Here is a 27959-nt window from a genome sequence, read left to right on the forward strand (position 1 = left end):
TTATTACCTTTGTTATGGGCCTGTAAAACTGGCCCAGTAGTTTGAGCCCGGGGTTTAAGCCCAGTTTCTGTGGTGTGGACCATTCCGGGACCCACAAACCCAGAAAGGTTGGAACTCCAAAATTGATTCGGCCCAGGCCCAGGCCCAGCCCAGACAGCTTTACTCCCTCGCTTACGCCAACGTAGTAAGCAAGTCAAATTTTAAAGGATTAATGGATGAAAAAGGATCAAAAACATCCAAATTTGTAAAACTAACCTTCCCAATTTTTAAACTTAAAGAGTAACTCATTTTTGACATAAATACCTTTCAATATTTTCATTATTTACATGTGTGTTTGAAAAGAAATCATTTTTGGCATAAATACCCTTCAATATTTTCATTATTTTCATTATTTATATGTGTGTTTTAAAAGAAATGGTTAGTTTTACAAGAAAAATATGAGGGTGTTTTTGTTAAAATATGTATTTTTAAGGTTGAAAAAGGTGAAGGCTTAATTTTTGGAAAAGATTTCATTCCTTTTATACGGTTATCTCAATTTTAAATTTACACTCAACAGTTCCATCGGAACAGAGGATGTTAAGACGACGTCGTTAGCTAATCCTCTCCTCGTTGGAAGTCTGGGCGACCTCACAGCAACCTTAGAACCCTAACAAGGTCTGATTTCTGTAGTTATTAGTGGTTATTTTTTTTTTTTGTTTGGTATAGGAAGAGAGAGATGCATCTATGGCCATCCTTGAGGATCAGAGAGTCGTTCAAGTTTGATTACCTCAAGAAACTGGAATGGAACCTCAAAAGAATGGAAAATGAGTCTCCAACTAATAAGAAGAAACTTCTGAATACTGAAGAAGGAGGCTCTAATGATGTGAATGCTCCGATTGAACAGCATGGAACTCTTGCCTGTTCCAGAGACCTCCTGATCATTCTTTCTTGCTGTTACTGTTGTTTCTGCTGTGGAGGTAACCCCGCTTCCTCTGTTTGTGTTTTTTCTTCTTTTTTTTTGTGATTTTTGTTGGATTTTTCTTTTTTCTCAGATGGGGTTTCCTTATATTTGGTTTTTATTTGTGTGTATGTTTTTGGTTGATTTTGATGCTTTGTAAAGGGAGGTTGAGGAAGAGATACAATTAAAAATCCTGAGCTCTTTAATTAGTTATTTATAGGTGGTATGAATATTTGGTAGTTTCTTGAGGAGAATAATAGCAGCAGCAAATTGAAACGTCGTTAGTACTCTATTGAAGAAGTCACTGCCTGCCAGAAGGTCAATTATAACTGGAGATGGATTAAAGTGGTTGTTGATAGTACAGGACCATTCTAGGCTGGCATGATGCTAATGGGAAACTGACCTTTTAATTCTAGAATTAGAGAATAACAGCCTCTATGAGGAGTAAAAAGTTGGCCTTGGAAGGTTGGTTTTGAGTTGGGCTTGCTCAAATTAATGCAAGTTTGTGAATTTGGTTTGCAAGATGTGAAGAAAATCCATATGTGGTGGACATACGGAATTTTCCTTTGTTGCCCAAAATTATATGTGAGGATATATTTTAATTTGCAAATTAATTGCCAAATGTTTTGGTGGTAGTTTAACATATTCTGGATCAGTGGATTTACTGACAAACATATATGACAAGGAAAATAAGGGTGTAAAGATGAGGAGAAAAAGAAGTCCTCTTGTTGATCGTGTCATTTACTAATGTTGTAGAATAGAATCTGGTTGTTATACCAAATGGCATACTTTTGGCAATCATTTGCCTTCTTGTTTACATTGCTTGTTTGGTTTTCCTTATTAACTTTGGAACTTGTAAATTTTTGCCTCATATAACGCCATCTGTATCGTACCTACAGATTTTTTGGGTGTCTGCGCTATGCAGCATTTTGGATATACAAATTTTGTATTGGTTTTTTAGGATGAGAGAGAATCTTAAACGGGAGCCAAGGAGATGGCTGTCCTTGTCAGAGAAGAAAATTGTTATCAAAATTATGTCCCACTGAGCAGATAGAAGAGAGGGGCTGAGTGGGATATGAGAAGTTCAAGGAGAAATTTTAATATCCAGAAGATCCATTCATCAGGTATTGAGATGATTTCCAAAATTAATTGCCTTAAGGAGCTTGAGAGAGAAGGCCCTATGAGTATCTAACTTTCCTAGATCTATGGGATTGTAGAGGATTGATTTCAGAAGCATTCCTGATTGGATTTTGCAAAATTTTGTGTTAAACTGAAAACTTTCCAGTTTCCTTAGGCTGCACTTTGTTAGGATGAGAGTACTGGTTTGCAGCTTCTCATGAAAGTGCAAAACCATGAAGCCTTCTTTTTTGTATCTTCCCCTAAATTTATGTTGACAATTTCAGAGAAGATTTAAGTTTTCATGGGGAACACAATATATTCTCTTTCCCCCAAGGCATGGAAAATTCAAGTTTGCTAAAGATAGAGAAATAGGAACCTGCAGGATAAATAAGATAGATGTTTCTTATTTTCAAATAAGAAGAAAATTACTGATTAAAATTTACAATTTTGCTTAAGTTATTTGTACAATGTCAAGGGATTGTGGTTTGCTTGCTTGAGGCATGGTATACTTGTGGATGATCTGAATGGTAGTCCTTGACAAAAGTTTGAAGTTGTGGGAGATGAAGGATGTGACAGTGGTTGTGAAGGATTCTCAGTATGGATGATTTTGTTGCTTTGAGGCTGTGAATCTTGAAAAGATTATTTCTATTTAGTAGAGTAAGGGGTTAAACTAAAATTGTGATAGAGAACTGATATATGAGTTCAGCCACCAATCGATCTAATGGATGGAATTCAAGTGAAATGCTGGTCATGGATTGTATTGATCCTGAAGGAGGTGGAGATTTTGGTACTGAGGCATGGTTTCAAAGAATGTTGGTGTCTGTGTTGGTGTATTTATTAATCCTCTCAGTTGCCAATACATGACTCCCCAAAAGGCTGACCTTGCTACTGGCACTTCATCAGCTAGGAATTAATCCACTTTGGAATGAGGTAAGAGTTGATACAGGCACTCATATCTTCTGTTGGCAAGAGTTGATGGTTTAGATTATGCCTTCCTGGATAATGTCCTTTCTATTTTTTGTTTTAGAAAGTTTTTGGATGTAGAGTTCTAATGTTTTGCATCTCTTTAATATTATTTTATTAAAAGCCATAATATTGAGAGAAAAATCAAATGATGGGCAGGTATATGTATTTAAGTTTCCACAAAGCCTAACTAGCTTCGTGCTAATCCTGATTATATTTGAAGATACCATAACTTTTCACATCTATGGAAGAATTAGTTTCTGGATTTGAGAGGTTCTATTTTGTAGGGCAGACAATTTTTTTTGTTTGTTAAAATGCATCAATTTTCTTTTTCGATTTATATTTTTAAACATTTTGCAATTTTTGGATTCTAAATTCTTTGTCACCAGTGTTGTAGTACTAAAAAAATATTATCTTACAGAAAAGATACATGATTAAATTGGGTTTTGCTTGAAATGAATCTCAGTTTTCCATGTGAAATGTCATGAAGACTTGAGTTTTCTAACAGTTGCCAGTTGGGTGTTAAGTTCTTGTACATTTTTCTGTATATGGATTATAGGTTTCTACACAGTACTATAAGGCTTTGTTTGTGCAGCTTTTTGACTGGCTAAAAGCCATTTGAGACTGTTTAAAGAGCTTTACAATTATTTGATTACTTGTTAAAGAATTTTTGAAGTGGCTTAAAGCTCTTTTCAGTAAAGTTTTGAAGTGAGATCCTTCTGCATAAGAGCTTAAAAGAAGAGGTTTCAGAAGTTAAAACTTTGTTAAGTAGAAAAACAGACCTTGTTGGAAGCTAGAGCTGCGTCAAATGTGCTTTAATTAGTCAATAATCAGGTTCCCTTGGATGGGATTGACATTGCTAAAATGTCTTTTGTTTTAATTATTCATGCTCATGTTTTCATCTTTTAGTCTTGCATGCCTGTATGATTTTTAACAAGCATTTTCAAGCTGAATAATGGATTGGGTTGTCCTCAGTATCAAAATTAATGAAGATTCTGCATTTGACATATTGAGGGCATTGAAATTTGAAGTTGCTAGTCATGCATGCTGATAACATTCTTCCTACCTATTTTCAGCTTGTGTTGATGAAGAATAGAACTGATACTGTGCATGTTTTGGGAAGGACTATGGGGCGTGGTAAAAGCCATCCTTGTGCAAACAAGATTTACAGAGTAAATAACAGAGACCATACATAGTTAAGTTAAATAAACTCCATAATATTCTCATCATGTTTGGTTCTCTTCTTCTTCTTCTTGGATCAAGCTCAACTTGCCTGTTCAAGCATGTCTCATTTCTTTGTAGTTAGAGAACTTTTTCTTGTGCTTAATCAATCCAGTTTGTAAATCAGTTCATTGCTTTGTTAAAAGTTCTTTCCTCAAGCTGGGGTCCCCTCAGCCTTGGGTGGTTTACGAATAAGCCTAAAAATGAAGCTTGAGCTTAGTTGATTGGCTGATATGAAGATGTTGATTCATTTACAGTCCTGGTTCATTTCACTCTCTTCTACAAGTGTTTGATTGAAGAGAGTTCGGCTTCTTCAATGCTGACAAAACTGTCAAATCTCCCCACATCCCTCCCTGCCACAGGCATTATTGGGCATGGCCGTGGGGCCTTTTTTTCCTCATCATCTGTGAAGCCATCCGGAACATATCATAACAGGGGCCATATCTAGATTTTACAGTGGTGTTCTGTGGCTGTTTGGCAGCCTTTTGGGAAATAGGTCTCAAAAAATCAATTTTGAGAATAATTTTTAAAAATAGTTTAAAATTATTTTTAAGTACAAAATTTTATTTGAAAATTCAAATATGAAAATTGCTTTTTTTCAACTTATTCTGCAGTAAAAAAAAAAAAAAAAAAAAGGTATTTAGACAGAAACAACTATTTATCTAATTGCACAAGATGTTTATTTGTCTAAGTGCATTTTGCAACAATTTCTAGAGTGGAGGCATTAGTTTGTGTTAGTGCTTGATGATATTATTCTATTCATTCTAGCTTAGAAATTTTCTACTTGTTTATGTCTTACTTTCCTTTGAAGACTCAAAATTGTTGTTTGATCAATCTAGGATGATACTAATAAGTCTAAAAAGGTTCGAGAAATGATAATTTGATTAAAATGTAGCATAAAGTGGACTTTAGGTCTTTTAATTGAACTAAAATGTTTTCTTTTAATTACTTAAATTTAAAATTAGTTGAGTGTCGAAGGCTATATTTAGTTCCTGAAAAATATTAGGAAAGGAAAACAATATTGAGAAAAATGATTTTCTTATAAAAAATACGAAAGAAAGTTAAGGTTTTGATATAAAATCATCGTATCTTATACCATTAATTTCTCTTCATGTTATATAATTCACAAAGAGAAATTATGTGGTAGGAAGATAATGGTGATGGTTGTAAATGCGAGCCGTTAGGTTTGGTAAACGGTAATGCCAACGGACAGATTCATTCATAAATGTAAAGGACACGTTCAGCTACACCTGACTCACCCTCTCTCTAGTCGCCTTCTGGCTTCTACCCATTCACTGTAAGCGCTCGAAATTCATCGAAGCCTCTTGCACGCCCCTGGGGCCTCACAAATGAATACAATTATTGTTTACGTACGCAATTGAAAATGATATCACAACGGAGCAAGAAGCCAATTACATATTGTAGTTTAATTTTATTTCATTCAAATTAGGTTTCAACGTCGTGTTTGTTTTTTTATTTAATTTTAAATAGAACCTTAAGTTATTTGTTTTTATAGTATTTTATTTTTATTAAGTATTTAAAGGAAAAAAAATTAATATATTATTTTTTTAATTTAAAAAAATTGCATAGACTTTTTTTATTTAGTAAAAAATTTATAATAATAAAAAAAATAAAAAATCTAAATTCTGAAAACAAATTACTTTCAATAAAAAGCTAAAAAAACAAATACCATTCAAACGTTTTTGTAGAAACCATTTGGTGGCTTTCTATTTTACTTCTAACCATAGAGTGAGTCCAAAATTAGGTTTCAATTTTGATGGCCTAATCTATGATCAACTCATCTTACCAGCTATTTGTAGTTCCACCAAATAAATAAATAAATAATTATTATTTTTTCTTTCTAGCAAGAATAAAAATATTCATAATATCAAGTATATTCATTGTATCCATAATTTAGATGTATAGGCATCAAAAGAAGAAATGCAGATATTTAACAATCTTCTTGTGCAAATGTCATATAAAATTAAATTAAATATTATTCTATAATCATACAAACTTTATTTTATGATATCAATATTATGATATTAATTTATTAAAAAATTAATTGAACATATTATTTTATTTTTTTCATTTATCAAAGTTGATAAAAATGTTTCATATTTTTAATTAATTTTGTGATTTTTAAAATTTTTTTATATAAATTCTTATGATCAATATCCATATTTCCATAAAATATTTCTATCAAAATTGATATTTTCATGATTGCTTTCAAACACCCTTCTTTTTTTTTACAATTCTTATTAAACATAATAATACAAAATGTAAAATTTAGTTAAAAATGATCATTTATATTTATGAACAATGTTTTTTGAATTTTAATTGGAGGTGGATCATAATTAGAAAAATGACCTTCTCGCCTTGATTATTAAATAATAATGTGTAATGAAATTTAAAATATTGGATAAAAGTATAAACATATAGGACTATGATGATACAAATTGAAAGTACTATGTGACAAATTTAGAATCTACACACATCACACTATATGATTCGTTGTTCATCTTCAGTATGTCAACAAAATAGTATTCCCGACTTTAGGAGGGACCAATAAATTTAATTGAGAGAATTATGTTTTGAGGCCAAAATTTGGAAAAAAGCAAAAAGAATATGCCCTAAATTTGATTTATTTTGGCATAGAAGTCCAATTTTATTTATTTATTTTTTAAATCCCTCCATGTGCTCACAAATAATAACTCCTAAGAGTACCTTATGAGCTACTTGACAAATCCATTTAAGTTACAAACCTTAAAACAAATAATTAAATAACAACTTTCAAATTCCTTGCTAAAAAAAAAAAAAAAAAAACAATTTTGTTGAAGAAAATAGTTTATGTAACATTTAAGTAAATCTTCTTGATTATTTTTTTGTTTAGTTAGTGTGCTTTTCAATTCATGGACTTTTGAATTAATTGAAAAAAAATAGAAATTTTTTTTTGTACAATTTGTTATCTAATGAAAAATACATTTTTTTTTTCAATTATTGAATTTTCCAATTAATTGATCCATCAATATTTAAAATAAAAAATAAAAAAATTGGCATATCCATAAATTGACTAATTTGACTTAATTTTTCTTTTTTTTTTTTTTGGATTTGTCAAATAATTTATCGGACTGGATTAAGTGTCTTATTGATTTCCACTGAATAATCTAAGTCTCAAATTCATTTTAATTCGTAGATCATTAGGAATTTTTTAAAAGATTTTTATCTCTTAGAGTTGTGACATATTATTTTGATATGTACTGTCATCTCACTATCATGCACTAGCTTACACTTTTCAGTCAATTAAGTAGTTCAATAACTTAAATCCATAACACCTATAAAAATAAGTTGGATATTAATAAATTCACAATCATAATTATGTTAAATATTTTGAAATAATCTTTTACATGCTATACTAATTTTAAGTTCATATATCATTCACTTATTACACAATTATCAAAATGTTGTACATTATTCACTTGGAATACTATTAGAAAAGTTCATCCAACATCAAGAATTTGTACATCATTTAAGACCTTGTTTGGCTATTCAAAGGGTTCATATGTCATTCATAAATCATTCACCTCTTACATGGTTTTTGAAAAGTATTCCAAAAAGATAAAAAAAAGTAAAGAAAATAATTTTCGTATATTTAATTTCACCATAGAAAATATGAAAGAAAAAAAATATAATTATATTTAGTTAAAATCTTATGTACTTTAAAATTATTTAATCTTTACATAGAAAATGAAAAATAAGTGAAATAAGTTCGAAATAACATATACAAATAATTTATTGGTTTTAAATTCAATTTTTTTTATTCTTTTATGGTTCTTTTTCTATCTCTTTTCTTTCATTTTCATTTTCCCTCAAATTTTTTAGGATCCAAGTATAGTCTTAAGAAAAAAAAAATTCAATATTTATTTGAAAAGGTCATTTATCAAGGATATTGGAAGATTGTCCCGATCTTAAGTACTATACTTGTCTAATTTATGACCTTTCTATTTGCATGTTCTACACCTAATCTTTACATAAGTTCTTTCAAATTCATCTCATTCCATGTATGTGATGAATTGGAACATCCACTTTGATAATTTTTATTATGTGGTATTGAATTAAAATGTGTGGTATAACTATCAACATTTTATTTTATCTTATGACATCAATCGTTAAATTGTCAATTATTCAACTTTACACGAGCACAATGTTAGGGCATACGAATGAGATCATAGAAATTATTGTAATTTTTTAATTTTTTGTAAGTACAAATACACTCTTTTCATTTCACAATATGTTTATTATTAACTTTTTGCTCAAAAAAACTTATTCAAAATACAACGTATGATTTTTTTTTCTTTTGCTTTATGCAAATTAAAACTAATGGCCTATAATGTATATTGCTCTGAAATGATACTCAAGAAACCGAAAAAACATCCACTATGATGACCAAATTATAACCTCTCTCTAAATTAAGATAAGAGAATATAAAAACTTACAAAATAATGTAATCCCTTTTATTTTATGAATATTGTAGGGGGTGAAAGCCTCCTTTTATGGTATAAGGAAACTCCCGTCTTTTGTCTATTAACCAATGTGAAATGACTTCAACCTTAATACACAACTTTTTGGGAAAATATTTTAAATGTTTTAAAGTATTTAAACCTTTATTTAGGTGTTAAAATTAGGGTGAAGCTAGATATCAATCTTCGATTTGCCAATAAAATATATGAAGAAATATAGTAAAAATAATGTGAGAGAGTAAATAATATTTAACTTTTTTTAATTTAAAAAGATATATATAGAAGTGGAAAAAAACTTGAGAAAGAAGTCATTGGACTTCATTCCTTATTGCTATTAGTTACATATAGACTATAAGGATAGGCAAAAACTTGAAAAAAACAAAGTGAAAAGTTAAAGATGGGAAGTGAAGTGTCATGACTAATAAATGTAAAATTGAAAAAGACAAAGTGAGAAATTAAAGAGGGGAAGATGGGAAGTGAAGTGTCATGACTAATGAATGAGATGTTGTTGCAGCATGAGCGTGCCAACCATCATTTTGTCTGGTCATCGCCTTTTTGTTTGTTCATCTCATTTATTTGGCATTTAATAAGTTTTTCTATGATAGAGAGAATTCTACTTTAGGAAAGTTATGAAAAAAGAGACAAATACATGATAAGAACAAACAGATCGCAATCATCTTATTGGTTTTTTTTTTTTTATACATTTCATAAAATTTAAATTTTATAATATTTTTTAATCTTCAAAATTGTAAAGTTAAGATAAATAAGAGGAACTCAATACTTATACAGTGTTAAAACTTTTTTCTTTAATTGATATGAAATATCATAATTACCTTCTCATGCAAACACAATCTCCTCATTATGTCACATGAGATTGCGGAGCCAAATAGACATATACACTTTATAAGATAGAAAGATAAAGTTTCATATTAGGATTGACGATCGACTCTAATATTATTTATAATCATTTACTCCCTTTTATGCAAGTATTGTTTGTTTTAGGTCCAATAAGTCCTCACTACTTTAAAATGTGTCTACCCAATTAAGAAAAGTTTACTATACATATAGTGTAAAAAACTTTTTACCCCATTTTATATGGGACATCACAATCACCCCTTATGCATACACAACGTTTTTGTTGTGTTTCATGAGATTGTGTGACCACTCAAAATACTCAAAGCACTCTATTTTGTGTAAATATTGTTCATTTATTCCTTTAATCGATGTGGAATATTATAATCATCATACCCACAATCATCTTTCTATGCAGGCATAACATCTTTATTGTATTTAATAGGATTACAAGCTCTAATAGATAAACATATTTTGTGAGGTTGGACGGAAAAAGTCTCACTTTGGGTTGAAGATTAACTTTGATACCATTTGTAATGGTCTGTTATTTCCTATGTATATATTATCCACTTTAGGCACAAGGAACCCGCATGACTTTAATATGCATCTAGCTAAATAAGAGAATATCACATATATAGTGCAAAGAACTTCTTCCTTTATCCAGATGGGATATCGCAATCACCCCTTATATAAGTACAATGCCCTCACTATGTATTATAGGATTTCAGAGCCACTTGGAATGTTTAAAGTACTCAGTTAAAGTCTCAAATTGATGAAGTATTTAACATTATATATTTTTTTGATGGAGTATAGCAAATAAATTAATCAACACATGCATTCATTATGTATATTGCTACTCTTAGAGAAATTATTTGTAATTGCCTAAATATAACATTAAACTTCAATTAGTGATATTTGTAGCAACATCATGGAACAACTTATGGATTATGACATTTTTAAAGTTTGTTTTGTACAATAACTACATACACCATGGCTTACATGGGGAAACACTTTTTGCGCAACTTTTTCAATGTTGTTGTGATGATCCAAAACCATGACTAAATCATCAACATCTTTAATCACTTCATACAATTTTATAAGGAACCATTCCCAAGAAGAATCATTTTTAGAATCACCAATTCTAAAACACAAAGGGCATTTATGATTATTGTCATCCTTATATGCTGCAACAAACAAAATTCATAACAATTTTGTCATTGAAAATGTTTTATTGATTGAAATAACATGCCTTATTGATGCGTGAAATCCAAAAAATAGACACCAAAAGCCATAAAAAATACTTAAATTAATTGTCATGGTTAATAACTATATTGACAACGATATCATGATTCTTTTGCTTCATATATAAGACATAATTATAAGATGGTAAAACACAATAATGTCCCTTCTTTAGTGATCCTCAAATAAAATTTAGAGCAAATCCTCTCTCTTTCTCTCTCTCTCTCTCTCTCTGCCTTGTTATAGTTTGTCCTAGGAGTGTAAAAATGCATGTTTTAATCGATTTTTTTTTAAAAGAAAAGTTAAATTGAGTTGATATGGTTGATTTTTTTGCTTGAATCAAAATCAAATTGACCTTTCAATGATGAACAACCTCAACTAAACCAAGCTTATTTGAGGTTGATTTGATTTAGTTCTATTGAAATGATCGGTTGGATACAAATTAATTTAGGCCTTAAGTTCAATTTGTTTTTAAAAGTAATTAAAACCAACTTTGATTTGACATTAAAAATACATTTAAAAATTATAACCCAAAATATAATGAGTACATTTAGAAATCAATGTGACCATAGTCTTCTAATAATAAATTAATTTAATAGAGTGTAATATAAAAAACTCATCAAACATTGAATAATTATAAACCACAAGAGATATTAGTCTCAAAATGTTGGTTTTTTTTTGGATTTTATTGATTAGGAGATAAAGAAACTGAAAACCAAACTGATTTGGTCAATTCTAATCAGCTTGGATTTATTGTTTTTTGATTTTCACTTAGACCTAGTTGATCCCCACCCCATACTTATTTCAAACGCTAGTTACAATGTGTTTTGATTGGGTTGACGACCAACCAACTATTTGCATGATGATGAGAAGGGGAGATACTGTCTTAGCTACATGCATGTATTGAATAATATTTCCTTATTTCAAATAAATAAGAATTTCTTAATTTGATTGCACATGTAATGACTTGGTTGAAGGTTTTAATGTTTAAAATTGAAACTTTACTTTCTAAGTAATCATGTATAACTCCTTTTTGCAATTCTTTCTTATTATAGCATATTTGGTGGTCTTTCATATGGTTATAACGAGTGACACAAGTATAACTATTTCCTTATGTTTAATTTTCATTAATTTCATATTCTATGGTTGTCTTTTCGATTTAATTAATTTGGGTCATTTGGCCACTCTCAATAGGGTTAACATTCATCCCACCATCGTCATCATCCTTGTTAATGTTCAAGTCATTACTATCAAAACAATTAAGTGGATTATAATTTAATATTGTTTTGCTTTCATCATCAAAGTTACTTTGAGGTTCATTTGCACGTATGGATATGAGGTCTCCATCGATTTCTTTCTCAAACCCAAATTACGTATGATAATCAACATTAATGTGGATGATTGATTCATGCCCATTTATTCTCTTTTATATTGTGATATTTAATAGAATTGGTAACCTATTATTTGTGCAATTTAAATGAATGAAAAATTTCACATCCCCGTAATAACCTAGTTGTATGGGAGTTGGTATATTAACATTGAATACTTATTTCATTGAATGATGACACTATGTTGGATTTGCTTTTAAAATGTGACATATAAATCTTAAGAATTTTTCATAGGTCGTATTCTTCTTAATCTCGGTATCCTTACCTTAACACCCTTCAAAGTGGTACATATTTTCATTTTGCACCCGGTCTCTTTTGAAACATTATTTTCACTTTATTAATCATTCTAACAAAAAATGATTAGAATATTAGTACTGATAAACAATGTTAGACTTAATTGGTGTTAACATTCCTTGCAAGCAACTTAATATCGTTGAATTGTCTATCAATATTTAAGCCATAATTAATTGTCCTTAAGTTTCATCTATAAAAAACTTGACACTTGTGACATCCAAATTTATATTGTTAAATATGAATATCACTTCACTTCATATAAATTTCTTTTACAAGTAATTTCATTGAGTTTTAGTCTAAAATTTCATAATTTCCTTACAATCATTAGTGCTAAGAATAGCAAGCTAACGCTGTTTCAGTTATCATTATTATTATTTTTTTACTTTCATTTGATATTGTCATATATATATATATATATATATATATATATATATATATATATATATATATATATATATATATTTTTATATACTTTTGTTTGATCTTGTCATATATTTTTCTTCATGTTTTTTTTAAAAGAGGATTGCAACTTATAAATGAGAGTACCATGAGGTGAAAGCATGGATGAAAATTTCCATAAATTTTGGCAAAACTTTCATAAAATTTGGCAAAACTTCCATAAATTTTGGCAAAATTTCGTCGAAATATCGCGTTTCGGTAGTCATGGAAACAAAATAGAGAATCGAAATGTCAGAGGCCAGAAATATCCAAAAAAATCGACAAGTTTCACCAAAATTTCATCGAAATTTCTGCATTTATCGATTAATCAATGAAGCAGGAAAAATATAAATTTTGTCGAAATTTGGCAAAAAAATTGCTACCAACTCCAGTCAAATGCGGTCAAAGCTCACCTTATTTTCTACGTAGTTGAGGAGTCCAACTCACCTTATTTTAAGTGGTGTAATATATATTAACTTTTAAAATATCTTAATATATTTATATTAAAAGTTATCTCATAAAAAAATATTAAAAGATAATTATTTTATAATCAAATAATTTTTTAATTAATTACCAAAAATATAAAAAATATTATGATAATTTTTTCATAGTATTTTTAATATTATTAATATATTAATTAAATATAAAAAAATTATACATATATCATCATTTATTTTATTCCATTTAATACACTTCAATTAAATATATAATAATTTTAATATTAAATATATTTTAAAATTAGATATATTATAATAAAATATTATAATATTATTATTGGATAATATTTGATGTAATTGAATAATGAATTTACACTTAGGGGGTGTTTGGTACGTCGGAATAGGGAATGAAAATAATATTTTGTTTCCTTTCCTATTTTTTAGTGGAATGGAATGAATTTGATGATTTCATTTCTAGCATTTGGATGAACTTAGGAATGCAAGATTGGAATGATTATTTGTTTCCATTCCAATGTTTGATAATAATAGGAATGGAAATGAAAAAGAAATAAATTTACAATAATATCCTTACATATAATTTAAAATATTTTTTATTTTTACATTTATTTTTTAAAAAATAAAATTTGAGAGGTTTTTCGTTATTAAATAATAAGACTAAAAAATATATATATATATATACTCAATAAATAAAAAATTAACCATAAAAAATCGTATAACCCTAATGCACAAATATTCAATTATTATTTTTATTAAAAATTTGAATAATTTGTCATGCTTAAGTAGTTATAAAATTATATTTTGCAAAAAAAATTATTTATTATAATATTTAAATTCTCAAAGCTAGCAAATGTTTTTCCTATTTTCAAAGGAGGAAATAAAAGAATTCAAATTTATTCTAATTTTCAACAAGTATCATATCCGATAAAATCCATAACCTTAAAAAATTTTAAATATTCATTTTTTTTTATCAAAATTTTAAATAATTTGCCATGCAAAAAAAAGCTATAGAATTATATTTTACTAAGAAAAAAAAGAGAAAAAAATATAAGAACATATAAATTGTCAAAGCTACCAAATACTTATTTCTTATTTGCAAAAAAGGAAATAAAAAAACACAAACTTCATTCTAGTTCTCAATATAAGTACCATATCTACTAAAATCTACAACTAGTATATCCTCCAAAATTAATTATTTTATAGAGAAGAATAAACAAATATAAAGAAGTAGAAGAAGAAAGAGAAAATAAGGTAAACCTAATCCAAGATGTAGAAGGGAGTTTTCAGAACCTAGTTGCAGCAAACAATGACGAATCCTAGATCCAACAATCAAAATGAACATCCAAAACCCTATAAATTAGAAATTTATTTATTTATTTTTTTTTAAAATATCGTGGAAGGTTTAATTGATTCAATTTGGAAGAATCACTTGTTGCAGAGAATTGGATGATGAGTGGGTCTCTAGCTTTGCAAAGAAGATAAGAAGTGGATGATGAATGGATCTCTACCTTTACAAAGAAGATAAACATCGGGTTTGAAGAACAAGATAAGAGGGTAAAATAGTAATTTAGGTTATTTTATATTATCAAATAGGTTTAATGAATCAGAATACCACCTACTTTTAATGAATGCAAATCCGACTCATAAGTTGGATTTGATTTCTGTCGGAATAATTTTTTATTTCATTTCCGCTTTCTTAACATTTATCCAAACATAGGAATAGGGGAGAAAAGGAATGAGATGTCTATTCCCACTTTCTATTCCCGTGTACCAAACACCCCCTTATAGAATTTACATTTTTTTTACCCACGTATACCATATTATTATCAAATATGATAAATTGTATCATACTTTAGACCCTCTTTGGACCATTGAGGAACTGTTTTTTTTTTTTTTTTTCATTTAGAGGAGTGGGAGACGAACTCCATAAGTGCTTAGAACTGCATGGGACATGTGACAAAAATACACTACCACCTTTCCATGGTGGTGGTTGAGATGGAGACATTTTCTGAATAGAGGGCATGAGAGTAGAGGGTGAGCAGTGGAACGGGTAGAGATTGGGAAGGGAAGAAAAACAGAGCAAAAAGGAAAAGAGGGAGATGATTGGAAGGAGGGAGCTTTAGATGATGATGATATGAGCATTAAATAGAGAAGAATGAGGAGTCCGAAGGGGTGTGACAAAGAAAGGGATTCGAGAAGGAGAGAGTTGCAGAAAAATGGTTTTTGGAGGGAGTTGGAGACTTGAAAAAAAGAAGAAAGAAAAACAGAGCAAAGAAAGGGGGAGCTAGAGGGTTATAGGGGAGTGATTTCGAGAGAGTGAGGTAATGGAAGAGAGATCAGATAAGAGACATTAAGGAAATAGAGGATTCAGATTCTAGTTTAGGGGAACATTTTCCGATGACGAGCTGTTAGAGAGGATCCATTGGGGAGCTTGAGGGAAAAAGGGAGAGCTATGAGTCTATTGATATTCTTGCAAGGAAAGCAAGAAAAACTGTGAGATAGAGAGTTGGAGCAGAGGAAAAAGAATTAGGAAGCTGGACGAAAAAAGTCTTGCTCAAGAGGAGGCCTCCCAAGTAAGGTCTTTGTGAACCTTACATTTCCTCATTTTCATATTATTGTCCTACATTTTTCTGCAGATTCTTGGGTGTTATTTTATTGTTTGGTTTGGACATTAAGGATTTTTAGTCTGTTTAGCCGAATATGTTTGTTTGCATACATGCTCTATTTGATTTTATATTGGTTTCCTTGACTCCTCTTGTAAGTAGTTGATGCATTACTCCATCCCTGGACTTGATATATATATATATATAAGAATCATGCTTGCTTTCTTTGCTAAATCCACATGTTCTTAACTTTTTAACAATCCATGAAAAAGAGCTAAGTTCATATTCTATTTTTCATGTTTTTGTTTTTTTCATTCTTCTCTGTTTATCACTTTATTGCTATGTTTCTTGTTGATGGTGGGATGATATCATCAATGGCCGGGCTATGGTTGGAGAAAATGAGATTTTTTATTTATTTGCTGAAAGTGGAGTTCAACTCTTCCATTTGTTATTGTTGATGCTAACTAAAACTTGTTGAATTTTCATTGTTGTTAATGGATTCTTGGAGATTGAATTTTCAGTGGAGTTCAGGTGATATTGTGGGCTGCATATGGTGGTTTTTATGGTGAGAATTCAGTGATGAAAGCTTAGATTTATGAAGAGATTGTAGCTACTTGATGCTTTGATCTAAATAAGTTTCAGCAGCACACCAAAGTTCTACCCATCCCTACTAGCATCTCTCTACCCTAAGACTCACTCCCACATGGCTATGCACGGCCACCTTCCAGTGCACTACCTAAAGGTCAAATGTCATCCTTCTAATTTTTCATATTTTGGTGTCAAAATTTAATTTTCAAAACTCAAATTTTTAAATAATTCTCAAAAATTCGATTTTCAAATAATTTATAAAATTTCAATTTTCAAACACATACATATATATCAAATTATCCAACAAAATAACTTTAAAATGTTTATTATACTTCTAATTACATGTTTTTCTTATATTTTCATGAGTTTTGATAAATTTTAGACTTATCAATTTTTTTTTTTTCAAAATATCCGTATATATCTGATATATATGTAAAATCAAAGTACCGATATATCCATAATTATCGATTTTTTTTATCATTGGGTGAGAGCGTGTTAGTGAGAGAAATATAAACAAAAATTGATAGTGGTAAGAGAAAATTAGTGCAATCTCGATGATAACAAAATAAAACTAACTTAAAATTAGTAAGATAGAAAAAAATATGTACTGAATGAGGAAATTAGATAAAATTGTAAAAATTAGAGGAAAATGATTTTTTATGTTTAGTTTTTATGAAAGAAAATAAAATATAATTAAAATTAAATAAAAGTTTATATATATATAAATTATTTAATGTTTATATAAAAAATTTAATTAAATAAAATAATATATAAAAATAATTTATTTATTTTATTTTTTAATTTTCAGCTACTACTTTTCATTTTTATTTTCTTTTCATCACATTTTCTCTCAATTTTTTTTGGAATAAAACATAGAGAAAAGACTAAAAGAGACATTTGAAGGAAAATAGACCAGAGCTTTGACCCAAAATACGATGTTTTAAAAAAAAAATCCATAAAGTACCCCCATTTCCAAAATAATGCCCAATCTAATGTCATAAAACCGTAGTTGTTTTACTTTTAAAGAACAATCAAAACCGTAGTCACCAACCACGGTTTTAACTTAAAGTTAAAACCGTAGTTGATGATTACGGCTTTGACTATTTTTAAAAACAGTCAAAGGCGTAGTCACCAACTACGACTTTAATTTTAATTTTATATATAAATATATATATATATATATATATATATATATATATATATATATATATATATATATATATATATATATATATATATATATTTACCTTTAATTTTTTAAATAAAATATTATATTATTTTGATTTTATATTGATTAAAAATATGTAAGTGGTGTAATAAAAATATTTAATTTTAATTAATCTCATTATTTAAAGAATAGTAATATATAAAATTAAATAATTGATGTCTTTAATTTAATATAAAAATATATTTTGATAATTTTATGAAAATATTTGGCACTATACTCAATATAAATATAATTAGTTATAAATATACTATTTTATACCCTCATAATGAAGAATGTTATATTATTTTGTAACTTTGTGCAAAAATTAAAGGCAATTATGCACTTGTTCAAAATATAATATGACTTCAAGTGGGTAAATAATTGGAAAATTACTTAAATACAACAAAAATAAATTTTTTTTCCATTTTTCTCCTTTCAAAATGGGATCAAAATGGAATGGAAATGCTTAAAATGTTAAACTTAAAATGCCAACCTAAAAGAATTTGTTTTTCCATTTCTTAAAATATAGAATTGTAGAAAGAAAATACCTTTGTTTTTCCAATCGATTCACTATTTAGTTTAATTGTTTTAGTAAATAGATGAAAATGCTTTGGAATATTTTTGTAAATTCATTGATAATAAGAAAAATGTTTTTTATTGGGTACTAATGGGAGTTTTGGGCAAAAATGATTTCTTTAAAACAAAAAATTCACAAAATAATTTTATTCTCAAAATAATTTTTAATGTGACGTGTGTCTTATTCACGTGGGTATTCACATCACAAAATTGTAATTGGTAATCATGATTTTTGATTTTTTTTTTTTAAAATAGTCAAAATAGTAGTTGGTGATCATAACTTTAAATTTAAACCTAAAACCAATTTTTTAAGTTCAAATTTTAAATCATGTGAATGGTCAATTTTTTAAAAGTTATTTTGATTGGAGGTTTAGATTGTAAATTTTTTTTAATATATTATTTTTTCTATATCAATATAGTGTTGTTGTAACTAATTAGTTATAAATATAATTAGTTTAAATTTAAACCTAAAACCAATTAGTTTAAATGAATAAAACTAATCGGGAAAGGGAGAAAAGGTAAAGGAAAGTTAAAGCTGTAGTTGGTGACTACGACTTTGACTGTTTTTAAAATAGTTAAAGCTGTAGTCACCAACTTCGGTTTTAAACTTAAAGTTAAAACCGTGGTTGGTGACTACGGTTTTGACTATTTTTTAAAAATAAAACCGTAGTTATCAACTACGGTTTTATGATGTGACAATCTATATGACGCAGACATATTAGATTGAACATTATTTTAGAAAGGGGGTAATTTATGGATTTTTTTTTAAATGTAGTATTTTGGTTCAAAGTTCAATAGACCATAGGGATATGGTGGTTTTGGAGGAAAATAAATTGAGGTAAAGATGTTAAAAAAAGAAAAAGAAAAAAGGAAGAAGTAATAGCAGGGTTATTTTTGAAATTTTGAGTTCCTTGGGATTCATCATCTGTCGAAATAGTCCATATTTGAAAGAGCCGCAGAAATTTGAGACGAAATTCACAGAATAATGTCCAAGAATGGAGGCATTGAATATTAATAAATCCACCCCACCCGTTTTCAACAATCCTCCAATCCACACCTCCCTCCTCTTCTCTCTGCATATGCGCTTCACTTGATAGTTGATACTACTAGCCTCTCAGTCCAGGCGCATTTTAGCCAACAATGGTGCACCCAGTGGCTGAGGCCAACGAGCAGAGCCCCTTTGGCTCGCTCTCTCCCTCCGAGTTCTACGCTCGTCACTCGGTCACTCACTCCTCCGAGTACATCACCAACTCCAGGGGCATGAAGCTCTTCACGCAGTCCTGGACTCCCCTCCCTCCTACTAAAATTATCGGTACTCTTGCCGTCGTCCACGGTTTCACCGGCGAGTCCAGCTGGTTTCTCCAGCTCACGGCGGTCCATTTCACCAAAGCCGGTTTCGCCACCTGCGCCATCGATCACCAGGGCCACGGCTTCTCCGACGGCCTCGTTGCCCATATCCCCGACATCAACCCTGTCGTCGATGACTGCATCGCCTTCTTCGACTCCTTCCGTGCCCGCCACGCGCCATCCCTCCCCTCCTTCCTCTACTCCGAGTCCCTCGGCGGGGCCATCGCCCTCCTCATCACTCTCCGCCGCGGACCTAGCCGCCCCTGGGACGGCCTCGTGCTTAACGGCGCCATGTGCGGAATAAGCCCCAAGTTCAAACCCCCTTGGCCATTAGAACACTTTCTGTTCCTCTTGGCCGCCGTGGTCCCCACGTGGCGCGTGGTGCCCACGCGCGGCGCCTTGCCGCAGCTGTCGTTCAAGGTGGAGTGGAAGCGGAACCTGGCCCTGGCGAGCCCGCGCCGTCCGGTGGCGAGGCCGAGAGCCGCCACAGCGCAGGAGCTTCTGAGAGTGTGCCGAGAGATCCAAAATAGATACGGTGAGGTGGAGGTGCCGTTTCTAGTGGTGCACGGCGCCGATGACGTGGTGTGCGATCCGGCGTGCGTGGAGGAGCTGTACCGACGCGCCCCGAGTAAGGATAAGACGCTGAAGATCTACCCCGATATGATCCACCAGTTGGTGGGTGAGCCTGATGAGAATGTAGAGTTGGTGTTTGGGGACATCGTCGAGTGGCTTCGAACCAGAGCCGAACGGGCCGCTGCCGGTGGTGGAGATGGTGGCGCGTAGGCGCCGTTCTCTTATAAAAATGGGATGATGCCAATTATAACATGCCGTGTCATATACTAGTTTATGCCTTTAAAATAAGCTGTATCCTTCAACTCTTTTTCAGTTCTGATAAGTGATATAAGGGTATCGATCATTGTGAGACAAATAATCTATACCTACATTTTTAATGTTCTGGGATGTAAACCAATATTTCTCAATTCTACATCAGAGCTGGAGGACGGTTTTCTGAATCCTTACATATATTTTATGTTGTTCTTAATTTTATTCCAGAGGAGAAGTTTTAGCCCTCAAGTTTGCTAATTTCTCTTGGAATGTGAAGGTGTGGTTGTATCACTACTGAGGTTGGAGGGGTACTGGGTGATGGAAATTGAATCCAAGATGATGACAGGAGGAGGTGGTGGTTGGAAAACGTCAAGGAAATGACTCTTCCACCAACCAGATTTAATTGTTGGAAAGAGAAATATGTGAAACACCATGGATGTGGTTAGAAGTTGGAACTTAGAGCATAAGAGTGAACCTCATAAATGTGAATGAGGGTACATGCTTATGGTGATCTGGGCTGTGTTGGCTTCCAGCCTAAGAATGAAATATAGGACTCAGCATAGATTCAACCTGAAAATGGCATTTTGTAATTCTAATAATGAGCCCACAAACTCTAAAGTCTTGAACTGTGCTATTGTTTCCTAAGATGGGCTTTCCTAACATTCATGAAGTTTCTCGAGGAACTGTGGCCAAGCCTCTAAGATCTGATGGGGTGTTTATAGAAGTTTGATTGTTGATCACTTGCTCTGGGTAAATCCCAGGTAAAGTGCCACATGACTTGGTCTTCTAACCTATTCCAACTAGCACATGGCCGAATTTCATGAGGTAGGGACATAGGGAGAGCAAAAGCAGCTCTGACAAACACCTGGGGAGAGAGAGACACATAGGAGTGGACCTTGCAACATCTTGGAACAGGTGAGTTGACACATCCAACCTGGTTAGATCCTATTCTTTGGTTTTACAGACAATTTTCTGATATTTTTTGTAAAGAAATTATGTAAACTCTTTGTTTATTTTATGCATGTCTATACTCTGTTTTGTTTCTTGCCATAGATAACTGCTCATTGCTTTGATTTGGTGACATATTTCTTTTACTTCTTTTTTTCTCTTGGAAGAATGGATGGGTTTTTTGCTGGGATGGATTGTAGATTAAGGGTTTCTATAACTGATTCTATTATGATGTCAATTTTGCACTCTGCAATGGATAAAGCCCATGAAAAAGTGAAGTCCAAAGAAGGAGATATAGGGCGTTTGAATGAGATAACAAAGTTTTACGAATTGGCAATAATGCAATTGGAAGGTTGTTTGAATTTTGTCGAAGAAGAGACGGACAACTACATCCCTGAAAGCTGCCATGAAAAGATGCTCCTGGATGTGAAAGAAATTAGAGACCGGCTTCGAGGACGTCTTAAGGAAACTGAGTTTGCTCTCTCAGAGAAGGATAGAGAGTTAACTGAGAGGTTAGAGAATGAGTTGAAGCTTAGGCAAGCATTGGAACTAAAAGAAGCAGAGTTAATCTCCCTTTGTACTGACCTTGAGGTTGAAAAAACAAAGAGTGAGGGTCTTCAAGAGTTTATTTTGAGCAATCGGATAAGTGGGGATGAAAATAGAGAAGGTGAGCTTTGTGAATTAAAGAATAATGTAGATCAGAGGGTTTGGAATATTAAACAAAAGCTTGAGGATGAGCGGATGAATATAACAAGTGGGATGAGGAAGGTCAACCAGGCCCCTTCCACTCTGGTAAATCTTGAGGCTGATTCTGGACTGGGAGACAAGGAACAGGGTTGGTCTATTGAAAGTAATGAAATTGAGCTTTGTGAGAAGGTGAACGATAGTGAGAGCGAGCGCTCAAATTATTCCATCAGGCCAGAAGTGAACATAGGATTCGATCAAATGAGCTCGGAACTAGAGAGCCTAAGAGAAGCTTTGGACGTTACTTTTGGAAAGATGCAGAATGCAATTTTCTTGTCTGAGGTGGGAACAATAGAGCAGCAATGGAGGTGGACTATTGAGAAAGACACAATATCCATCTTGACTAAAGGCTTCATGAGGGATTTTGGGGAGAATTTTGAAGGGGAAATGAGGAAGTGCAAAAAGCAAGCTTCTCTTTTCTTCTTAAGTGAGCAATGGACTGATTTAGTGAATGATATTACTATTTTGCGTGATGAACTTGTGCCTCTTGGTGGTCAAAATGAGGTGCAGATCAATAGTACCAACGATCATGAAACTTTAGCTCCTTCATCCCAAACAAATACTGGGTTTAAGATCTCTCAACATGCAAGAGAAAACTGTTTACCAGAATGCAAAATTTATGGCAAACCTGATAATTCCTCCTCAAAGGTTGAAGAATTGGACCATATGGAAAAGGCACTTGAAGAGGATCTAGAAGGGGACAGAAGCCACCTTGTTGCAAAGATGATAAAGAGCCATGAATCCATTATCAGGAAAAAATGTGAAGAGCTGAATTTGGTGAAGGGGGAAATTCTCCGAGAGAAGGGACTTTCATCTCGCAGGAGTGACAAGGATCCTGATGGTCCAAAAAGAAGGATTGAAGAAGTTATTGTAAAATTGAACAATTTAATCAAATGGAAATCTGAGTTAGGTGAAACTTTTCATGATGATTTTGGCATCCATGAGGAGCAAAATTTTCCTGAGAAAAGGTTATCAAGACTTGATATAACTGATCAATTGGAAATGGGAATTGATACTTCAGAAGATGTTATGGAGAAAGTGGGTAGTGATACAGTTTCTCTTGCAGGAGATGAAGAACTGCAGACTGAGATAAAGAAACTAAAGCAAGATGTGGAAGATTTAGCTTTGCAATCCATGATAATGGAAGCAACTAATGTCATTCTTTTTAAAGGATTGATGAAAGAATTTTATATCAAGTTCTATAATCATGATGCCGAGACTCTGATAAGGGAGTGTATATGTTGGGACATCTTTAGGGAAATGGTCATTGATTGGAACCAGAACCTTGAAAGCAGTGAAGCTGAAGCCCAGATCCGGGAAGAAATATATTACATTATCTTCAATGAAGCAGTTAAGGATTTTGGATGTACTCATGCCTTTGCATTAGCAAAAAATCAGGGTGCCAAAGCTGGTGTTAGCTGTCTGGAAGACTCAGCATCTACAAATATGTTGTTGCATGACTTGGAGGGCATAATAAGGGAGGATGTATATGCAGTTTTCATCATGGAAATGGTTGAGGAATGGAACAAGGTCATAGAAAGTTATAAGTCTGAGAGTCTTCTTAGGGAAGATATATATTGGATTGTCTTTGATGAGACTATAAAAGATATTGTGAACATCTCCAATTCCCCATTAAGTCAACAGCAAGGGGTTAGAGTTCTGGACAATTCTCTGTGCAACTTCCCATTTACCAATGAGTTATCTCAAAGTTTAGAAACCCTAGTGAAGGAGGACATTTGTATGGTTTTCCTCAAGGAAATGGTTCAGAATTGGAGAATGGATATAGATGCTTATAACATGGGGAGCCTCATTGAGGAAGATATATATAAATATGTCATTGTTGAGGCAATGAAAAATGCTTATATCTTTCCAACAGAATCTGAAGGCCAGAATCCAGAAAATTTTCCAGGCAACTTGTTCTCTGCTAACAAGTTATATGGAATTGAAGAAGAAAGTGGAGATGGAAGTTTGATTCAGAAACTAAATTCACTGCTAAAATCTTTTTATATGGGGGAAGACTTGATGCTGAGTGCAAGCTCAAAATTAAAGGAACATAATGCATATATTAACCTTGTGGGGTTGCGATGTGGATGGTTGAAGTGGGATGACTTGTTTGAAGAGCTGTTGACTGAGGAGGAAAGCATGATCAGTTCTGTAATTAGCAAAATAGAGAAGACTTTGCAGCACTTAATTATGAGTAAGGATCTATTGAGCAACTTGGGTTCTAGTATAGGCATAGATGTAGGCAATTTGGTAAAGGTTCATGATCAGATGACTCCTATTGAAGGTGTTGCACGTGACGAAGTGCACCCATGCCCACCAAAAGAAACACAGTCAGACCCATCTAATTTTGCGTTCTCCAATTTCATTGGATTTCCACAACTACTTGTGAATTTTGAGGATGCAGTTAACAAAAAATTGAGAACAAATGCTTTGAGGTACTTAGATTTTGGATGAATTTCTACTGTTTTATGAACATGCAATTCAAACATTTGATCAGATCCCCTTGTTGGTTTTATTGTCAAGACTCTGCAGAACCATTTTTGTATTTGTTTCTATTTTATTAAACAAAGTGTGCTAAATCTTTATGATGATTAGGCATTTTGTAAGGACTTGAATTAATCATTGTTTCATAGTTGAAATCATGTTTAATTGTAGATGACATTTTTCATTAGATTTTTGCGTCCATAATATGATGATTATATTTTCTTTTCCTAAGATAGCAATCCTGCTATCACTACATCACCACCACCACCACCACCACCACTTGAAGAGAGATCTTTCACCTATATATATGTAGCTGCATGAGAATGGAACTTTTTTATGTTACAAGGATTTGATGACATCAAAATTAGTATAAAGAACTGAAAAGCATTCCCACAAGCAAATTTAGCTATGATTTCAATTTATACTTAAAAATAAACGTACCTCTACATGAGCTAACAACTCCTTTGTGCCTCTTACAGGTTGGATGAGGTAAAAAATAAATTAGAATCACTTGTTGAACTCATTGCCTCACTAAGCCAAAAAGAGTCGCTTTACAGGAATGCTTTTATGAGGAGGTGCCATAATCTCCAGAAGGCTGAAATTGAGGTTCCAAAATACAATACAGTTTGCATTTCTTTTACGTTCATGATTAGCAGATGGAGTTATTTTGAATTTTGGTTTGTAAGTTTTCAAACTGAAATTTATTTTTCTAAAGATGGTGGCATGTTCCATTTAGGTGGATCTGTTGGGTGATCAAGTGGATGTTCTTCTGGGCCTACTTGAGAGAATATACTTGACACTGGATCGGTATTCACCAGTTTTGCAGCAATATTTTGAGGTGAGCTATGTTCATAATGTTGAAAATGTTTTATATTTTCATGTGGTGGTACTAAAATGTCTAGTCCAGTCAGAAACATCTTCTGATCATCAGCCAATGATTTTAACCCAGACCTCACAAAAACTGAGCAGCTCATATTCCATATCTTTGTGAAAATTGTGAATTCCTCAGGTCATGGCCTTACCACCAGCATTTGTAGTAAGTTATATTTCCTAGCTTCCAACCATAGGAAGGTTTTGGGTTCCTCTTGTTCTGAAAAGGAAATTGTATTCACAGCCTTCATCTTTTTTCAATCTTGAAAGTTTGTTCTTTTTTTGATCAGAAACAAAGAAAATTATATTAATAGAAGAAAAGATACAAGAGAAAGAGAAGAAAACAAGAGAAGGATGAGAGGTCCTTCCCACAAAAACAAAAACTGAACAAAGTAGAAACCACTCAACTTTAGAAAACTAAAAACAAAGAGAAACCCCAACACTCTCAAACTTTTGAAGCGCAAACCGCAGCCCAGTTGAGTTGTAAAACACTTAGAGGAACTCCTTTAAAAGCTGCAGTACAAGAGGCCCAAAGAGAGGAAAAGAACAGGATTACCTACAGAGGGATGGGAAGGGGGTAAAACCTTTTTCATCTTTTGCATTTCAATCAATTCAAGATCCAATTTTTGAATTAAAAAATAATTTGAAAAAAGTATAACAATAATTGATCCACACAATGGACACTGTATATTAAATCTACTAGATTTAAAAAAAAAAGATACATAGTTTTACTTGATATCAGCCCCTACATTCTTCTTTCACGTCCATGATGCAACACCTTTTACTCCTTAGTCCTCAATCCCATGATGACTTCCAAGAATAATCTTGAAAATTTTGAAAGTTAGGAGTTTTAAGGCAAAGTAATGACTATCTCTTCATTATCTCATCAACAACAAATCAAAGTCCCTAGAGTAAGCATATGAAAGGTAAAATTACCAAAAGGTACATTTTAAAACATTAAAAATCACGAAATTGGATGAAATTTGGCTGAGCATGCAACTGCATGTAGGAGGGCACTTGAATGCTGGTGGGACATTCAAATGCACAATAGGTGGTGTTTGAACGTTCCCTTATGGACATTCAAATATCCCTCCTCCCTTTGCCTTTTTGGCTGTTTTCTTGTGTATTTTGCTTTGAATTTCCATTTCATCGCATTTTAAATAGCTAGTGCATTGTCATTAGATTGAACGCCTACTGACTTCCATTGAAATAATCTTTCAAACATCTCAAACTCAATCATGATGGTAGAGACCCAAGAAAGTAAGTAGTGTGGGAAGCAATGTATGAATGGAACAAAATTGTCATTCTAATTTAAAGCATTAACAAGTCTAATGTTGACAGAAGTTAGGCTCAAGCCTAAAAATAAGCTTTTAGGCTAATCTCCTGGAATCTTTTAGGATTGGGCCTCTGATATCACTTTCATTTCTTGCACATCCATTTAAACCTAACTATAAAAGGCTGGTGCTTGCTTTTTCGCTTTTCAGTTTTCCAAGCGTCCAAACTTGTGGTTCTGGTATTGCTACCAATGTTCAAAACTATGGCTGCTATACTTTTTCATAGAAAAATGCCAGAAAATGCAATGAAATCAAAACTGTCTTTTTTTGGTAATGAATTTAGGCAGGGCATGAAATGAAAAATAATTTTTTTTTTCATTAGAACCAACCGTTTTCCCCTCTATGACATGTTCCAAAGGATGTAAGCAGAAATATGAGGCATACCCTCAATAGTTCATCTGTATTTGAATCATAGTTGCGGCAGAACATCAATGAAAAGACTTATTGTGCTGTGCACTCGTCGTGTTCTATACCTAGTTAGCAAGCACACAACACTTGTAGCCATACATATATTTATGCATGCATATCAACTGATGTCTGCTTGAATTTCTTAAGGAGATGTGTTTTTAAGTAGCTGTGGTTTTGTTCAGGTCTCGGACATCTTGAAGTTGATCAGGAATGTATTAATTGGCACGGCTGCTTAGTTTTCAAGTCCAAAGAAAGTGAATCAGACTGGTCCTTGAGGGAGTAGAGAGGAGAAAGCATTTTGAGAACAATTGCCATGTTGCAAATTTCAAAGCTTTCAAGCTGAGTAGCTCTGCCTAAAACTTTGCCCATAGGGAAAACTATGAAATGGGGCTTCCTCCAATGCCAATTTGCAGCTGTAGAACTTCATTCTCTCTGTTATTGTTTCTACAATTGCACTTTTTGATTATCATTCGTTAAATATTTGAATACCCTGCTTGTTCAAGGAAACTTTTAGAGATTAGCCCCACCTCTTATTTGGTAGCTTGGAATTTATTATTCTAAACCAGACAGGGAGCATTCCACTCAACTATTACTGT

The 27959-nt window shown here is 32.1% G+C and overlaps 3 protein-coding genes across 3 annotated transcripts; all 3 read left to right on the forward strand.

Annotated features, from left to right (window-relative positions):
- The first annotated feature begins 507 nt into the window (after positions 1-507).
- On the forward strand, positions 508-4496 carry LOC117927521. The gene is made up of 2 exons (XM_034847062.1): positions 508-956; positions 4096-4496. The coding sequence occupies exons 1-2, from the start codon at positions 716-718 to the stop codon at positions 4113-4115; spliced, it is 261 nt and encodes an 86-aa protein (XP_034702953.1). The 5' UTR covers positions 508-715; the 3' UTR covers positions 4116-4496.
- A 14855-nt stretch (positions 4497-19351) lies between these two features.
- LOC117929300 (caffeoylshikimate esterase-like) lies at positions 19352-20770 on the forward strand. The gene has a single exon (XM_034849576.1). The coding sequence runs from the start codon at positions 19541-19543 to the stop codon at positions 20528-20530; it is 990 nt and encodes a 329-aa protein (XP_034705467.1). The 5' UTR covers positions 19352-19540; the 3' UTR covers positions 20531-20770.
- Positions 20771-21526: 756 nt separating this feature from the next.
- LOC117929299 lies at positions 21527-27878 on the forward strand. Its single transcript, XM_034849575.1, has 4 exons — positions 21527-24702; positions 25231-25357; positions 25488-25589; positions 27546-27878. The coding sequence occupies exons 1-4, from the start codon at positions 21689-21691 to the stop codon at positions 27597-27599; spliced, it is 3297 nt and encodes a 1098-aa protein (XP_034705466.1). The 5' UTR covers positions 21527-21688; the 3' UTR covers positions 27600-27878.
- Positions 27879-27959: the final 81 nt, after the last annotated feature.

The sequence above is a fragment of the Vitis riparia genome, chromosome 13, assembly GCF_004353265.1.
Source record: "Vitis riparia cultivar Riparia Gloire de Montpellier isolate 1030 chromosome 13, EGFV_Vit.rip_1.0, whole genome shotgun sequence".
In the NCBI taxonomy this organism is placed as follows: Eukaryota; Viridiplantae; Streptophyta; class Magnoliopsida; order Vitales; family Vitaceae; genus Vitis; species Vitis riparia.

Bases quoted from the DNA above. Each gene is read 5' to 3' on its own strand.
- LOC117929299 (XM_034849575.1), top strand. From the start codon at position 21,689: ATGGATGGGTTTTTTGCTGGGATGGATTGTAGATTAAGGGTTTCTATA. The intron at 25,358-25,487 runs GTTCCAAAATAC...TGTTCCATTTAG, and splicing joins TCCAGAAGGCTGAAATTGAG to GTGGATCTGTTGGGTGATCA. The intron at 25,590-27,545 runs GTGAGCTATGTT...GGTTTTGTTCAG, and splicing joins TTTTGCAGCAATATTTTGAG to GTCTCGGACATCTTGAAGTT.
- LOC117929300 (XM_034849576.1), top strand. From the start codon at position 19,541: ATGGTGCACCCAGTGGCTGAGGCCAACGAGCAGAGCCCCTTTGGCTCG.
- LOC117927521 (XM_034847062.1), top strand. From the start codon at position 716: ATGCATCTATGGCCATCCTTGAGGATCAGAGAGTCGTTCAAGTTTGAT. The intron at 957-4,095 runs GTAACCCCGCTT...ACCTATTTTCAG, and splicing joins CTGTTGTTTCTGCTGTGGAG to CTTGTGTTGATGAAGAATAG.